This window comes from Olea europaea, unplaced genomic scaffold, assembly GCF_002742605.1.
Source record: "Olea europaea var. sylvestris unplaced genomic scaffold, O_europaea_v1 scaffold399, whole genome shotgun sequence".
Classification (NCBI taxonomy): domain Eukaryota; kingdom Viridiplantae; phylum Streptophyta; class Magnoliopsida; order Lamiales; family Oleaceae; genus Olea; species Olea europaea.
The window spans coordinates 327,175-345,329 of record NW_019259490.1 but is presented as its reverse complement, the minus strand read 5'-3'; the positions used below and the strand labels follow the sequence as shown (position 1 = coordinate 345,329).

At 35.4% G+C, this 18,155-nt stretch overlaps 1 protein-coding gene across 1 annotated transcript in view; it reads left to right on the top strand.

Annotated features, from left to right (window-relative positions):
- The first annotated feature begins 9,465 nt into the window (after positions 1-9,465).
- Positions 9,466-18,155, top strand: part of LOC111387330 (anamorsin homolog) — a 12,265-nt gene continuing 3,575 nt past the window's right edge. Inside the window, exons 1-4 of the mRNA XM_023011884.1 lie at positions 9,466-9,653; positions 10,054-10,201; positions 17,339-17,496; positions 17,598-17,678. Of these exons, the coding sequence (XP_022867652.1) occupies positions 10,063-10,201; positions 17,339-17,496; positions 17,598-17,678 (378 nt within the window). The 5' untranslated portion in view covers positions 9,466-9,653; positions 10,054-10,062. The remainder of the gene's footprint in view (positions 9,654-10,053; positions 10,202-17,338; positions 17,497-17,597; positions 17,679-18,155) is intronic.

Sequence of the window (18,155 nt, the reverse complement as noted above, 5' to 3'; positions counted from 1 at the left end):
TAAATTTTTCATTTTTTACAAGTTAATTTGCTTTTGGGCAGGGCTAGGCAAGCCTGGGCCCTGCTGCTGAATATAAGCATGTGTTGGTGATTTGTAATACTACACAATTACATGCCTTGATATTTCATATGCAGTCAATCAGTTGTGCTAATTCATGCACAGTCTACAGACTTTCATTAGGTGGCAACTAAGAGGGTTTTACGTTATTTGAAAGGCACAATTGACTATGGTTTACTCTATACACCTTCTATTATTCAATTAAATATTTTCTATTACTTGAACTAGGTTGGAAATCCAGAAGATAGGTGTAGTACCAATGGATTTGGTGTGTTTTTAGGTAAAAATTTGGTATTAGAATTACTATGAAACAAGGGATTGTCTCACAATCTAGCACATAGGCAGAGTATATAAAGCCAAAGCTTACTGAATTCGCATGTCACTGAAGGAATTTTAGAGTTTTCTTGCTTCGATTCCTATTATCTGGTGTGATAACATAGGCACATTAGCTTTGGCATCAATTCCTATTTATTACGCTAGAACTGGAAATTGACTACCATTTCGTTTGAAAAAAGGTCGTTAATAAGGACATCCTAGTCAAACATATCTCCACCAAAGATCAGCTCCATCAAAGATCTCACTAAAGATCAGCTCCTAGATATGTCTACTAAGGGACAGGCTTCAATTGGATTCCATTTTCTATGGTCTAACCTCATCGGTCGTCTACTCGCCATTAGTTTGGAGGAGATGTTAAAGTATCGATTCAATCAGTCAATAATCGATTGTAGAAATCAAGTGATATATACCCTACAAAACCAAACATTAGACATCAATTCAGGGATGGACCCAAGACGGAAGTCCAGTGAGGGCGAAAAAAAAAAAAAAAAAAACCCTGACAAAAAAAATTTGAAAACCTAAAAAAACTTGGAGAAAAACCAAAAATCTAAAAATCGAGTGGGTGGCCGACCCCGCTAGGCTTCAGGTAGGTTTGCCCTGGCATCAGTTTATTGTATCCCTACAACCTCTGAAACTTGTTATATATGTAATACTCTATATATTTTGGAAATCAATACAAGCACACAATGTGGAAAAAAGCTATCCAATTCAAACATTGTTTTATAGCTTATTTTCTTTACAAAGTTTTTAAAAATTAGGGCTTAAATATTTTTTGACATTTTCTTCATTTTAATAATATTTGTTGGCATGAATTCACACACACACACACGTCAAGTATGCATTTAACAAGTAAAGGTTGATGTCATTTTTGCACTCATAAATTTTAATAAAGTCAAATACTTAGTCTAATCCTGAGCCACGACAGGGTATTAAGCCATGTTTGTTCAGAATTAAGTCACTAAATTATTTGAGGGCAAATAATAGTTCAAATTTGGGAGGTTTTGATAAGTGTGTTTTTGCACACTTATTTAGATCATTAACTTGACTTAATTACAAGAAAATTTTTTAAATTGTGGCTTAATCTCATTGAATTCATGCAATGTAGGTGTTTCTATGGAAATGATGGAATTCAGGAGAAAAGAGCCGAAAAAGGATCAAAATGAATCAAACTGAAAGCTCGGGGACCAAGTTGCAAATAATCCATAGATGAGACGGGAAATGGAATGAAGATTCAAGAGTGTTAGAGGTCAATCGGATGAGGAAAAGAGTCAAGAGGTGAGATATGATCGAAGTATTATCAAGTATCAGTTTTCAGGCGAAAAAGCTATGCTCGTGATTTTTAGTCTCTATTTGAGATCTATTTTGGCATAGTAAACATTAGAATTTAGGGAAGCCTATTTCTATCAAAAGTGTAGATCTTTGAGTTTTCTTCCCAATTCACTTTGAATCACTTCAATTGGTCAGGAGAAAAATTTATAACCAAAATACTAAAAACTGTCCGGCGGAAAGAATCACATAACTATTGCGGTCGCATAGTATAAATTCTATGCGGTCGCATAGAAGCCTCCCGAGAATTTTTTCTCAAATTTTTTTTACTCTATGCGACAGCATAGAAATACATCGTGCGGTCGCATAGAACAATTTCGGGCCGATTCTGCAGTTTCTTTATACGACTGAAACTCTTTTGGTAACCTAATTTTTACGCAATATAAATAACAAAAGACGTCTAGAAAGAGGAGAACGTATTGAAGGGGGGAGTATACACAATTTTGGAGGATTTGGAGAGGAAGAACAAGGCAAAAACAAGGCAATCCACTTCAAGATTCAATATTTCACTTCAAGAATCAATTGGGTGATGTTCTTCCTTTGTTTTAATTATTGTTTTTCTTTATTTTCCATTATGTTAGACTAGATTTTCATGTGCTAGGATTTGCGATGAATCTTATATTATGAACCCTTAATCTTGAATTTTATTAATTTGACGTTAAAACATGTTTTTAATTATTGAATGATTGACATGGATTTTATTTTCTCTACAATTATGTGTTCAATAATTGTATGAGCTTCATGGCTTATTTTACTCTCGAGAGATGGAAAATAAGTTAGACATTATGTTAATTTTCATAAAGCTCGATAGGGGATATAAATATACCGCTATACTTTACGTGATCTTTAAGTATTCATAAATTTTTAATGCATTTTTATAAGTTCGCATCCGTCATAGAAATATAGTCGGATCGCATGTGAATTTAGGTTTAATTCCACTCGAGAGGGATTGTTAAACAAATTAGGAATATTGGTCTTCATAATTGAATCGTGTTGTCAATTTTATAAAATTCGGATTAAAGTGGATTGATATTAGGGGATTCAGAATCCTAGTACGCATTTCGTTATCACAATTTTATAAAACTTGCATTTAGTTATAATCATGCATTTAATCTAGTTAATTTTGGCTTTATATTTATAAGTAGGTTATTAAATCATAATTTAGTTAACGACAATAACAAGAATTTCTATTGTTTCGGTTAAGGCGATGATAGGTAAAATTAAACTAATCAATCTCTGTGAGATGATATTCGGACTCATTTAATCCACTTGATTACTTGTTAACGAACCGTACACTTGCAATAGTTTAAAATCGAGAGAAATAATTTCGCGAACAAACTCCACAGAGATTGATTAGTTCAATTTTACCTATCGTCGCCTTAACCGAAACAATAGAAATTCTTGATATTTTCGTTAACTAAATTATGATTTAATAATCTACTTATAAATATAAAGCCTAAACTAACTAGATTAAATGCGTGATTATAACTAAATGCAAGTTTTATAAAAATATGATAACGAAATGCGTATTAGGATCCTGAATCCCCTAATATCAATCCCCTTTAATTCGAATTTTATAAAATTGACAACACGATTCAATTATGAAGACCAATATTCCTAATTTGTTTAACAATCTCTCTCGAGTAGAATTAAACCTATTTTCACATACGATCCGACTATATTTCAATGACGGATGCGAACATATAAAAATGTATTAAAAATTTATGAATACTTGAATGTCACGTAAAGTATAGCGGTATATTTTTATCCCCTATCGAATTTTACGATAATTAACATAATGTCTAACTTATTTTCCATCTCTCGAGGGTAAAACAGGCCACGAAACTCATACAACTATTACACACATAATTGTAGAGAAAATAAAATCCATGCCAATCATTCATTAATTAAAAAATGTTTTAACGTCAAATTAATAAAATTCAAGATTAAGAGTTCATAATATAAGGTTCATCGCAAATCCTAGCACATGAAAATCTAGCCTAACATAATGGGAAATAAAGAAAAACAATAATTAAAACCAAGGAAGAATATCACCCAATTGATTCTTGAAATGAAATCTTGAATCTTGAAGTGGATTGCCTTGTTCTTCCTCTCCAAATCCTTCAAAATTGTGTATATTCCCCCCTTCAATACGTTCTCTTCTTTCTAGACGTCTTTTGGTATTTATATTGCGTAAAAATTAGGTTACCAAAAGAATTTCAATCGTATAAGGAACTGCAGAATCAGCCCGAAATTGTTCTATGCGACCGCATATTACATTTCTATGCTGTCGCATAGAGTAAAAAAAATTTGAGAAAAAATTCTTGGGAGGCTTCTATGCGACCGCATAGAATTTATACTATGCGACCGCATAGTTATGCGATTCTTTTTGTCGGATAGTTTTTAATATTTTGATCATAACTTTTTCTCCTGATTTCCAATTGAAGCGATTCAAAGTGCATTGGGAAGAAAACTCAAATATATACATATTTGATAGATATAGGCTTCCTCAAATTCTGATGTTTACCATGCCAAAAATGGATATCAAATAGAGACTAAAAATCACGAGCATAGCTTTTTTGCCTGAAAGCTGATATTTGATAGTACTTCGATCATATTTCACGTCTCGACTCCTTTCCTCATCCAATTGACTTCTAACACTCTTGAATCTTCATTCCATTTTCCATCTCATCTATGGATTATTTGCAACTTGGTCCCCGAGCTTTTAGTTTGATTCATTTTGATCCTTTTTCGGCTCTTTTATTCTGAATTCCACAATTTCCTTAAAAGCACCTACATTGCATAAATTCAATAAGATTAAATCACAATTTAAATATTTTGCTTATAATTAAGTCATGTTAGTGATTTAAATAAGCGTGCAAAAACACACTTATCAATATTTAATAATCTTTTTAATCTTAAGTAAATTAAATAAAACGAACTTACTACTTATGGCTTGCTCAAGAGTTTATTTCCCATTAATTTTGACTTTTTGGGTAGCACTTTTATGATATGCTGAAAGAATTAGTGCTCGTTAATTTTTTTGGCATTTGTTTTTGATGATTTCTAAAGCACCTAGAATCAGTGTTACATAATTTTGATTGTATTTAGAACCCACGGATAGCGTTTTTAGCTAATTTTCATTTTTTCCCCTCTAATTTCCACATTTTCAAAATATGTATTGCGCAAGATAAAAATTCGATTATACGTTAAAAAAATTACTTATAAATAAAAACATAGTAACTAAAATTTTTACTTACAAAAAATAATTACTTTATAACTAAAAGGTTAATCACTTATAAAACAAAATTCACAACCTTTATATAAAAAATGATTGTATAATAAAAATACTACTAATATGATAAAAATTCATTGAACATAATAAGTTATAAGTAAAAAAACTAACTTGCGTGTAAAAATTACTTATAAGTGCAAAAATATTTTATATCTGTAAAATTTACTTATAAATAAAAAAAATTATATATAACTAATAATTAATGATTAAATTAATTTATATATGTAAAATTTTCATATATATATACAAAGTTATACAAAAACTAATAATTTAATGATTAGTAAATATATTACTTTTAAAGTTAAAGAATTTCTTATAAATAAAGTATCATTTATAAATAATAAAATCCATACAAGAAATTATAAATTAAAATTTTCACTAAGTAATGTAAACATTTACTCGATATTGTTTACATATACCCATTTTTTTAATATATCACCATATATTTAATTTTATTCTTCTAAATTGGAAATGTTCAATAATAAACATTCAAGTACGGTTTAGACTATTTTTAAAATTACTAATAAAAACCACTCAAATCAGACTTCTCATAATCGCTCAAAACCAATACATTAGAATAACTTCGTAAAATACCTTCATAATCAATATCCAAAGACTCTCAAGCAGACATTTAGAGGTGGCATTAGGTTTGAGTAGCCCATTGGCCTGAAGGCCTACTCTAATGATCTCGACCATGAATTTACAGGGCTTAGCATCTCATAGGGCCTCATTCCAGTCAAAACTAAGATTTTTCAAGTTCACTGCCCTCGTGAGCAAAATTTTAAAAGGTATGAGGTGTGACAACTGCAAGGCGTGGAGGTCAAACCTCGAAACTATGAACCTATACATGATAAGGCTCTATCTTATTTTGATACTGTTCTATTCTAGATCAATATATATATATATATATATACACACACACATATTCTTCAAGTTCCAACAAAATCATAATTCTACCATAAGTGCCTGTATCACTATTGTTTTGTTTGTGGTCAAATAAAACTATGTTTGTGGTCGGGTTTGGTTAATATGGGGTTTTTGTTGATTTTTTTCAAGTTAGCGGTTTAGCAGTTTTTTTGTTGGTTTGTTGGACCAAATTTAAACAAAAAAATACAACTTGACAAACAATAAAACACACACGAGACACACCTTTTTAGAATACTGTCCGTGAGAGCTAACCCTTAGCCCTATAAAATTCTCTTGAGAAAATATAAAATGGGAACAGTTTACAAATACACAAAAGATTAAATTATTTTAGAATATAATAGACAACCTTCTTTTTTCCAAAACATTATTTTTCATATTTTTTATTTTAATTTTTTACAACACATTTTTTAAGAAAGTGTATTAACTATTGAACGAGGCATATAATTTTAGACACACTATGCCGCTGCCACAATTTTTAACAAAGTGTATTATACACATTTCACCGATTATGTCTATTGCCACCGTCATGTTGCTAACACCACTTGTAACAAATTATGTTACAATTATAATCTTACATCGTCATTACCACTTGTAATTTATCATGTTATGTCACCATCACGGCTAATAATATTCTATACTACACTACCACCACCAAGACAACCTCCACTCAAGTCTGCACTATTAGGTGCCACTACCACCACGATATGCACCACAATCAGATCTTCACGTCACCATCATCATTGGCACTAGGGTACCTGCTGGAATAATAAAATTCGACAATGTTGCCACCACCACTATACCTCACCATCTCCACCATCAACATATTAATCACTAGATCCGCACCACCATTAGTTGTAATGCAACATGACCCCATTCTCAATTTTCGTTCTTCAAATATAGCTTCTAGTTCTAACAAAATATGATAAAGAAATTCATAAAAATTGAATTTTGTGCTCATCGAAATTCTTAGTTCACTACAAGGAGAAGAGACTTGAAATCCTCGTTTATAGGGTAATCACTGCCAATGGCGTTACTTTTGCCCTTTGATTGTCGTTAACTGCTAAAAAGTCGTTGAACAAGGCAGTTTAGTGTTGTGTTTCAACCCAATCTTCATCTCAAAGCCCTTGTTGCTCACTCTACCCTGCAATAGATTCACAACTAAAAGTTCAAATCTATTATTGAACTTTGGTTTCGGACCTAGTTTTGGGCAAAATCAAATCTAGTGGGTGTAGGAGTGGGCGCAGTCCGATTTCAAAGGGAACTGAACTGAACCGTACCGAACTAAATATTAATGGGAATTTTAGAAATGGAACCGTTGGTTCCATAGCTAACTATGGAACTGAACCAATCGGTTTTGATACGGTCCGGTCCAATTTTTTATATTGAAAATATCAAAATAAAATATTCACTAATAAAAAATCCAGAAATGCTACTTACGTGATACTTTTAACAAAATATAGAAGAATCGAACATACTATTCAAAAATTAATAAAAAACTAAGTATACAAATTTAAAACTATCATCAAGTAATCATCAACTTATATAAACTGCATAGTACTCCAATAATTAAACAAACTTCCATCAAATTCAAATCCTACATTGAATTGGGCGCCCTTTAAAAATTTATTGCAACTTCTGGTTCTGTCAGTTATAATTTGTAGAATTTTAGATGAAAAGTTTCGATCGGATCAACAACTATATAATCAAAGTAAAAACAAAATAAAAATTTCGCATCTTAGAAATAAAATTATATATTGTAAATAAAATTATTTAGCTATAGATTTACCAAATATTCTAATTTGGTTTGAGAATCAATTAATCAAAGAATTATAAGAATAGAGAATCAAAGAATCAAAAAGAAGAAGGAAAGTGTTGAAGTCTAAAATGAAGAAGGGACTCGATTATTTTTTGATAAAAGTGATTGGAGATTGAGTCATATATTTTATAAAAAATAAAAAATCCTATGAGAATCGTCCAATTCCCATACTGGAATTGGGAACTAGATTGGAACATGTTGGTTCATAATAATTTCTCCAAAAATCAAATCATTTTTTAAAAGATTTGGAACTGAACCGATCAGTTCTAAACGGTTCCGATCCGATTGTACCGATTTCGGGAAAAAATGCCTACTACTAAGTGGGGGTGAGGCGAGGCATGGATGAGGCTATGGGGGTGGAGGCAGTGGGTGGTGGAGGTAAGGGTATGAGTTAGGTGGAGAAGGAGATTTAGCCCCCTGTTTGAACCCCATTCTTGAAAAAAATACATTTTTATACAGTGTTTTGACAATATTTCAATCACACATTTTTCAATAAAATAATATTACACGTAAATGTAAAACTTTTCTTTATTTTTTAACCATATATTTCCAATCAATACACTATTCAAAAATTCATTTTTATAAAAAGAATGAGGCTCAAACAAGGACTTAGTTTTTATCACGTGATCTCTTAATCAGTGTGGCGCTTTAAAGAGTAGGTAGTGTTTGTAGAATAACATGGCTTTCTCAATTTAAATTTTGATGGATTTTAAAAATCCTTCTAAAGTTAGATAACCCCATATGAAATTCGTTAAAATTTCAATGTTCCAATTGCAATGAAATTTTTTAAATCCAGAGATCTTCAATAATCAATTCATAAGGATTTCATTAGTAGAGAAATTTTAAAAGATTAGAATGAATTTCAAGCTTAAAAAAATATATAACCCCTGTTTAATTCCCATTATTTCTTCATTAAAATGAAAAATATGATTCGTTATCCATCACATCAAACCACCAAATTTGAATTTCTATATTTTGTGTGAGGTTTGTAAAGACTATATTTTTTATTCTCATTTTTCAAAATGAGAAACAAACGGGGGCATAAAAAACTCTTTTAAAAATTTTGGTGAGATTTTTAAGGATTTTGTAGAAATCTATTCAAACTTACGAAATTCATTAGAGTTTATAAGTTTTTCATATTCATCAAAATATCAATTGAGATTTGAGAACACCCTCCAAATTTTGTAGTAATATATTTGAAATTTTTGGGTATGTTTTGCAAGGTATTTATAAAAAATGGTAAATGAGTGATGGAGAAGTGACATTACTTGTGGATACTACAAAATAAATAACTAAAAAGAATAGTGTTTGACATGATTTTTCCATATAAAATTTCAAACTTTATTTTAAATTAAATATAAATAATTATTTCTATACCATTTTAACTCTGTTTACATTTAAAATATCGTTTCCAAGTCCCAAAAAAAGGAGGATTTAAATATCTCCGTTATTAATTAATAATTTTTTTTTAATACGAATCCGGATTTAATTAAAAATAAAACATAAAAGGGTGCGGCCGGTCTGTCCATTAATTACAGGGACTAAGCCCCGGCTAAGGCCCTATTTCTGAAAATAGAGCCGGCTCTTGATGGAGCGGGTTCATTTGCCAAAATGGGCCTGGATTTTGAAGGGCCGGCCCAACCATTTTGCCCAAAACTTTGTTTCAAAATAACCCGTTCGGTTTCCTTGTTCGAATGGGTTAGAACGCGCCACCAACTTAAGTCGGCGCGGCACTTGGCCACCGTTCAATATAGCGGCAATTTTGCATTTACACGTTTTCAGACTACTACTCCAAAAAAGAGGATTTTAGAGAGAGATTAATTTTCGATTTCCGATTCTCATTACCGCCGATCAACGAACGCCCACCAATTTCTTCATCAGTTCCATATTATTTTGGTGAGTTCCCATATCATTTTCTCTCTCTATTAACTCCGAACGTAGCCGATTTTTTCATTTTTTGATCATTTGCACCTTTCACGGATGTACATAAAATGTAAAACTTTGCGTAGTTAACCTAGTTATTTAATTCTATTTTTTTGGTATTTTTCTGTATTTTATTGTTTATTTTTCTCAGTAAAATTTGGTTTACTATAGTAATATATTTAGGGTTTGTAAGATCTTCCAGTTTTGGAACTCAATGAACACGGCTTCTTATATTATTATTTTCTCAAACGAAGACCCGACATGTATTATAATATCTTGAACTTTGGCCCAGTAACTTTTGTTAAGAATCAATGCTTCTTATTTTCTAGAATGTTTCACTTTAACATGATATTTCCGTTTGGTTCTTTTGTAGGATATAACGATGGCACAAGACAGAATTTTAGCACTAACGGATCAAGTAGTGGCGTCTCTTAATGCAATTTTAGATGCAATTAAGGTTGTTAGAAAGGAAGGGTCTGAGAAGCTTAATCCTATAATCATCACTCAAGCTTTACCAGACAGTAAATATTCCCTCACTAACTTTTCTTGTTAATTGTTTTGAAATAATTAGATTGTTACTTAAACTTGCTTTGAAGGGACTTGCTGGTTTTCTCAAATTAGCTCATTGATTTCAATATGTTTTTAAATTTATTAGTTTTAAGGAATGTGTCTGAAATTCAAAAAATATACTAGGGTTAAAAAGAATGAATTCTTTCCAGAATAATTCGCTGTATCTAATTTTTCTTGCAGCTATTAAACCATAAATGCAGTGCTGGTTTATAGTGTACATGGATCTTGAAATTCTTTTCAGTTTGAGATTAGACCAGTTGGGCTGGGATCCCAAGTAATTAAACTATAAGATTTTTACTTTTATTTTTATTTTTAGTTCTTTTCCTCTTTCTGGATCAAAATATTTTTTAAATTATTAAAGAAACTATGTTCACCTGTTGTGGCTTTATGCTATTTGGGCAGAATTGCATCTTATTGGGTAGAGATATGGGGACATCTCAATTACACCTTTTAGCATAGCCTGGGTCTACACTGCGTATTGTGGACTGAGATAAAGAAAGAAATTGATAATTTTATGGGTAAATTTACTCACCAGTACTGGACCCTAAGAAGTGCAGAGCTTTAATGGGATGTTATAGTGAGGTATTATGAGAGGTAAAATGGACATACTTTTGACGAGGGAGACATGGGTGTTTTGGCATACTTCTAATACGGATCACTTTCTAGATGTTGTGATTGTGTATTTTATACACTAGGGCAGCAGTGCAAATCTACAATCACCTCTGGACCAAGAAGGGGCCTGCCTTATCCAACCCCACGATTAATGTTGATTCCTCTACTCCAAAAGGCTTGAAATGTTTTAGCATTGGATTTTGTTTTCATATCTCCAAAAATCCTTAGTGATAATTTCTATATTTAATGTAAAAATGATCAGTTTATCATGATTTAAGGAAATTCTTTTGATAAAAATGAATAAAAACTGAAACCAAATACTGGTTTGAAGCCAATGCATGGCAACTTAATGCTCTACATTAGATGATAATGATTGTACTCGATTGTCCACGAGAAAGACTACTTTGTATTATCACTCCCTTTGAGATTACTTTGTAGCTAGACAAGCTCAGCTTGGCCTATTCTAGACTTCATCAAGTTATAAAGCTTCGGAAAACACGCTAATAAAAAGAAAATATGCACACACGAGCTTGACAAAGATCATTCACTATTGTTTCTTAGGACCTCAAGGCTAAGCTGGCACTTTATCAATTTTCCTGCTCACTTCAACTCATTTACATTCCTAGGGATCTGATAAGACTCAACCGAAAGAAAGAAGAACAAGTAATTAATGAAAGCTGAAATTGTATTTCAGAAAACGAATTACAGAAAAAGAACTGATGGACCAGCCTCTTACTTCATTTCTTGCCTACCTCTAGGACTATTTTCTATCTTTATTTATAGCCTACTTTTAACAAACTCTCCCTAACAGAATTATCCCGCTAACAAACTTCAGTTTCCCTTCCCGCCAGATGGTAGCACGACCTTCCTTTGCCTTCTAGAATATGTGAATTGAATGGGGGGTCTATCAATCCCCCCGGTTTCCAAAGACACCTTGTCCTCAAGGTGGAAGCTGGATAATCGAGTCGACTGATTCCCAAGAAGCATCAGATGGTGGGAGGTCCTTCCATTGTATTAGTACCTCTTTACCAGGGGGCTGGCCTGTAGGAGCTAGACGGATGCCCAAGACCTGATCCGGTTCCATAATCCACTCAAGGGTAGCATCCAGGTAAGGATGTATTAGTTGACAAGCCTCTTTGGTTCCCAATGCTTTCTTAAGTTGGGACACGTGGAACCCAGGGTGTATGGCTGTAGTAGGGGTAGCTGAAGGCGGTATGCCATTGGTCCAATAAGTTTTATCACCTCAAATGGGCCAAAGTACTTAGGGCCTAGCTTTTCATTTGGCTTCCTGGCTAGTGTCCGAAGGTGATATGGTCGCAGCTTTATGTAGACCAAGTCTCCTACTTCAAACTGGATGTCTCGTCGGTGTTTGTCAGCAACCATTTTCATCTTTTCTTGGGCACGAACCAGGTGGAACTTCAACTCATCCAGCATCAAATCTTTGTCCTGTAACTGCTTCTCAATCGAATTGATTGTTGTCCTCTGATTTCCATAGCGTGTTAAGGGAGGGAGGTCCTTTCCGTAAACCGCACGAAATGGGGTCGTGTTTGTGGATGCATGATAGGTTGTACTATACCAGTACTCCGCCTAAGGTAACCAAGTATACCATCTCTTTGGCTTGTCATAGGAGAAGCATCTCAGGTAGGCCTCCACGCATCTGTTGCAACCTCAGTTTGGCCGTCTGTTTGTGGATGGTATGCCGTGCTTCTTCAGAGGTAGGTCCCTTGTAACCGGAAGAGTCTTGTCCAAAAGTGGCTTAAAAATACCTTTTCTCGATCTGAGATAACTGAGCGGGGCATGCCATGTAAACGAACGATTTCTTTGACAAAGATGGCAGCAACTAAGGTAGCTGTGAATGGGTGTTTTAAGGGTAGGAAGTGAGCATATTTGCTCAATCGGTCCACCACCATTAGCAGTGAGTCATACCCTCCTGACTTATGCAGTCCCTCCACAAAATCCATCAAGATGTCGTCCAAAATAAGTTCTGGAATTGGAAGGGCCTGTAACAGGCCGGCGGGGGATAAGGCGGAGATTTTGTTTTGTTGACAAACCGAACATTCTTCGACAAACTTTTTGATATCCTTCTTCATCCCTGCCCAATACAAATTGCTGGCCAGTCGCTTGTATGTTCGAAGGAATTTTGAGTGACCTCCGACTGGGCTGCTGTGAAATTCCCTGAGCAATGTAGGAAGCAATGGTGAGGCACGAGGGAGTACGAGGCGTCCCTTATACAATAACCTGCCTTGGTCAACTGAGAACTTTGGGTGTGCATCTGGATCCTCCTGGAGCTCTTTCTTTATTTTAGCCGGTAGTTGGTCATTGTCAACTTGAGCCCCCACTTGCTGCACGTCCAGTAGCATTGGGAGGGTGAGAGTTGCCAGCTCCGTTTGGGCGGGAATACGTGACAAAGTGTCCGCCGCTTTATTTTCTGTACCTGGTCGATATTGTACCTCAAAGTCGTATCCCATCAGTTTTGTTACCCAACTTTGGAAGTCCCCTGGAATCGCCAGCTGTTCTAGTAGATATTTGAGGTTGTGCTGATGAGTGCGAACCATGAATTTTCTTCCTAGAATATAGTGCCTCCATTTCTGAATGGCTAAGACAATTGCCATCAGTTCCTTTTATAAATTTATTTTTGCTGTGACCTCACCGATAATGCTTGATTGAAGAATGCAAGTGGTCTTTGCTCATGCATTAGCATTGTCCCTAGCTTGTAGCCTGAAGCATCCGTCTCTATAACAAATGGTTTCGAGAAGTCTAGGAGGCTATAGCCAATTTCAATTGTTGAAATGCTTTCTCTGCTTCTTCATTCTAGCTGAATGGATCTTTCTGTAGTTGTTGTGTAAGAGGCCAAGAAATGGTTCCATACCCTACCACGAACCTTCTATAACAAATTGTGAGCACCAGAAACCCTCTAAGTTCACGAAGCCAATTCACCATCACTGCTATTTTTTTTTTCGGGTCCACTGCTACCCCTTTTTCTGAGACCAGGTGCCCTAAGTACTCTGTTTGTTGCTGTGCAAAAAGGCACTTCTTAGCATTGGCATACAGCTGGTGCATTTCTAATGCAGTGAAGACCGCCTACAAGTGATGTTCGCGAGTTGTTAAGTCCTTGTTGTAGACTAGGATGTCGTCAAAGAAGACCAACACGAACTTCCTTAAGTAACTTCTAAACACATCATTCATCACTAATAGAAAAGTAGCTTGGGCATTGGTGAGGCCAAATGGCATTACCAAAAACTCGTAATGCTCTTCGCGTGTCCTAAAAGCTATCTTATACACATCTTCCTTCCGTACCTGAATCTGATGGTATCCTGACTTCAAATCTAGCTTTGAAAAGATAGTGGCGCCGTGGAGTTCATCCAATAGCTCATCAATGACAGGAATCAGGAATTTATCCGGGATAGTGACTCTGTTTAGCGCCCTGTAGTCCACGCAAAATCGCCAGTTGCCATCCTTCCTTTTCACAAGTAGAACGGGGCTAGAGAAAGGACTGATACTACGTTGAATAATCCCTGCAGCCAAAATCTCGCTCACCAACCTCTCAATCTCGTTTTTCTGGATGTGGGGATGCCGAAATGGTCTCACACTGATTGGTTCTGTGCCTTCTTTAAGCGGGATCGCATGATTTGAGTCATGGGTGGGAGGTAAGCCTACAACATTAGTGAACACTTGTTTATGTTTCTGGAGTAATTTTAGAACTCCTATCGGCGTTTCCTTCTCCTTTCCCATCATTTTGCTTTCTGTTGATTCCTCCATTTCCACCCATACTCCCTGCCTTTCATTTTGTAGAGCCTTCACCATAGCTTTCAAGGATATTCCTGATTTGTTAAGCCCATGGTCGCCTTTTAATGTCATTACTGCCTCGACAATCCGGAATCTCATTGTTAACATCTTCCAATTAACCTCCATACTTCCCACTGTGCCTAGCCACTGCATCCCCAATATCACATTAGTACTTCCTAACTCCGAAGGAAGAAAATCTTCTACGATAGTTAGCCCTTGCAAATTCAGCATCACCCCTTTGCATATGCCTTTTCCTTTTACTGATTCTCCTGTCCCCATGACAACCCATAGTTGTTTGTAACGGTGGTAGGAATTCCTAGTTGTTGAACTAACTGTAGAGATATAAAATTGTGGGTAGCGCCATAATCAATCAACAAAATTACCACACGAGGTCCTACGGTCCCTTTCAACTTCATGGTTCCGGGTGTGGTTAGGCCTACCACAGAATTTAGCGATAACTCCACCTTATCCGCCACCTCGACTGGCTGCTCTTCTACTAGAGGCTCCCTATCTGACCTGCCGTCTTCTTCGTCTTCCTGCACCAAGAGTACTTTTAACTCTCAATTCTTGCACTGATGTCCAGCCATGTACTTCTCTATACATCGAAAACATAGGCCCTTGTCTCTCCTCATCTTCCATTTGGCGTCGGACATGCGTCTAACTGGTTCATCTCTCCTGTCGTTCGAAAATTTCCCTTCCATCATCACAGTCTTCATAGGAAATGGGTTAGGTTTGATTGTAGCTGGACTAAACTTTTGATTTCTTTGGGCTGTGGGACCTCTGGCTCTCTTTATCATCCAATTCAGGTCCTCAACCTTTTGGGCTATGTCCATAATTTGGCCCAATCCTTTTGGCCCAATAAACAGACTTCAGCCCGGATTTCAGGCCTTAGACCATTCACAAACGTTCTTTTAGGAACCTCATCAGGTATTCCTTTCAACATTGTAGCCAAGACTTCGAACGCTCGTTGGAATTCTGCCACCGTCCCCTCTTGTTGAACGGCAAGAAACTTTTCACACAAATTGCCCTCCTGGGTTGGGCGAAAAGAAGCAGCAGTTGTTGCCGGAATTCCTGCCAGTTTTCGAATGGCTTCCTTGCTTCCACCCATTGCAATCATGACAGAGCGTCGCCTTCCATGCTTACTCCAATTGCTCCCATTCTTTCCCTTTTTGTCAGTCCATTCACATCGAAGTATCGTTTTGCCCGGAAAAGCCATCCATCAGGGTTGTTGCCACTGAAATTGGGCATCTCAAGTTTTGTTACCCGTTGCCAGTTATTTCCTTCCCTTTCCTGGTCCGTAATCGGCGTCAATTTTCCATTACTGGTTTCCCCATATTCTTCTGGCCACTTCCCTCGATCCAAGGTTCGTTGATCGCCTATCAATCTTGGGTGTGTAGCTGTTGGTTCTGGGCACCCAGTTAGGCCTCCTGTCCCTCCTCCTCCAAAATTTCCATCCAATCCTGCCTTTGGGTTGGAAAGGGCTGCTCCAGATTTTCTTGTTTCTTCCATTGATTGGAGTATCCGAGCTATGTTCTGGGCCAATTCTCCTACTGTTCGTTCCAGCCTCGGAAGACGCTGGAGATCAGACTTCATCTCCTTCATTTCTTTCTCCATTGATTCTATCCTCCCCTCTGTTTTCTTTTGAGCCATAAGGACCGACGTGCTCTGATTCCAATTTGATAAGACTCAACCGAAAGAAAGAATAAGTAATTAATGAAAGCTAAAATTATATTTCAGAAAAAGAACTGATAGACCACCCTCTTACTTCATTTCTTGCCTACCTCTAGGACTATTTTCTACCTTTATTTATAGCCTACTTCTAACAAACTCTCCCCAACAGAATTACCCCCCCCCTAACAAACTTCAGTTTCCCTTCCCACCAGATGGTAGCCCGACCTTCCTTGGCCTACTAGAATATGTGAATTGAACGGGGGGTCTATCGGGATCACTTGTGTTGGAAGAGAATGTGGTGGCTAGGACAGGTCTCTAGTTAATATGCAACCATCAAATCAACATTGTGCATTTAATCATGATCAAGCATGTCGGCCCTTCGGAACAAAAAATCCTTTGTTAAAAAAATAAAATAAAATATTCTTAATAATTAGCTATACTTAGAATCTGATCTTTGAATCATACTTCTACCCATAGTTCTAGGAAATTTTTATCAAGTATGAGTTCATTTTACTTGCTTTAAAAGCTTTGAAAGTTACTAAATCTCCAATTATGCATTACAAATTACTGTAATGAAACTCCTATGTGAAAATCTTATTGTATTCCATCTCACTGCAAACCATGTGTTTCGTAAGATTTTTGATGGATGGCAACATCCTTACATACCTTTTGATCAAAATTTGATGTTGTAGACATGATAATTTTTTATCTGATTTATTCCTATCACATTCTTTACTTATTTTATAATTGTAATAAATTAATACTTGAACCCTCAATAAGCTAACTGCACATATTGCGTAATATGGTTCCAGATGCTGTGAACTGAATCAGTCCTTCCCTTCCAGTTTCACTTAATAAAGCCTTCTATTGTATCTGAAAGACTATTGATCATAAAATCCTTTTGTTGATTTCAAATTGTAGGTTGATGCGTTAGTGGATTACTATTCTGGCTTTGAGCCTATTGCTGTTGCAATATCCATTGATTCATGTCAATTTTTACATTTAATGTCTTATGGCAGGTCTATTGTCGGTGGAATCTTTATCTATGGATGTTGTTGTATATATCAGTAACTCATTTGAGCTTCCCAGCGATCAATTGCTTATCAACATCTCAAGAGTGTTGAAGCCTGGTGGAACTGTCCTTCATTGGACTTCTCAATCTGCTAATTGGAAAGTGGTAATTTATTTCAAGATACCATTACTTGGTGAATTAACTAGTGACCATCTTCTTCCATCAATTGAAAGTATTTATTGATTTTATTTGATGTCTTATTGCAGAAAGACTCTTCTCTCAAGGGCAAGTTTCTTCTGGCTGGTTTTCTGGATGTACAATCTGCTGAAAATGGCCAGTCCTTTGGGGTGCGTCTCTCTCACACACACAATCTCTCTGCTATTTATACCACTCGTGGACACACACATTCCCTCCACCTGCAGTGTTATAAACTTGGCCTGGCCCAGCTGATTGACCAGAAACATGGTGAGCTGGGCATTGGACGAGTTGGAGTCAAACCCAGTTAAACTTCTGTTTGCCCTGAGTTTTTTTTTTTTTTTTTTTTTTAAAAATAAGTGACAGAATATGTCACTTTTAATATAATGAAATGTTTGAATTCATATTTGTATTTGACTTTTTACAAATATACAAGTATGCATCTCTTTAATTGATTCTAAAGAATTAAAATGAGATAGATTGCGACCTTCTTAGAAAAAAGTGAAAAAAAATGTCATTTTCGTGTTTTAGCATTCATGTGCAAAATACAACTAAAGCATTAAACCATTTCACTTTTTAATAAAAAACAATGTTTCAATTCATATTCATATTTAAATTTTCAAAATACA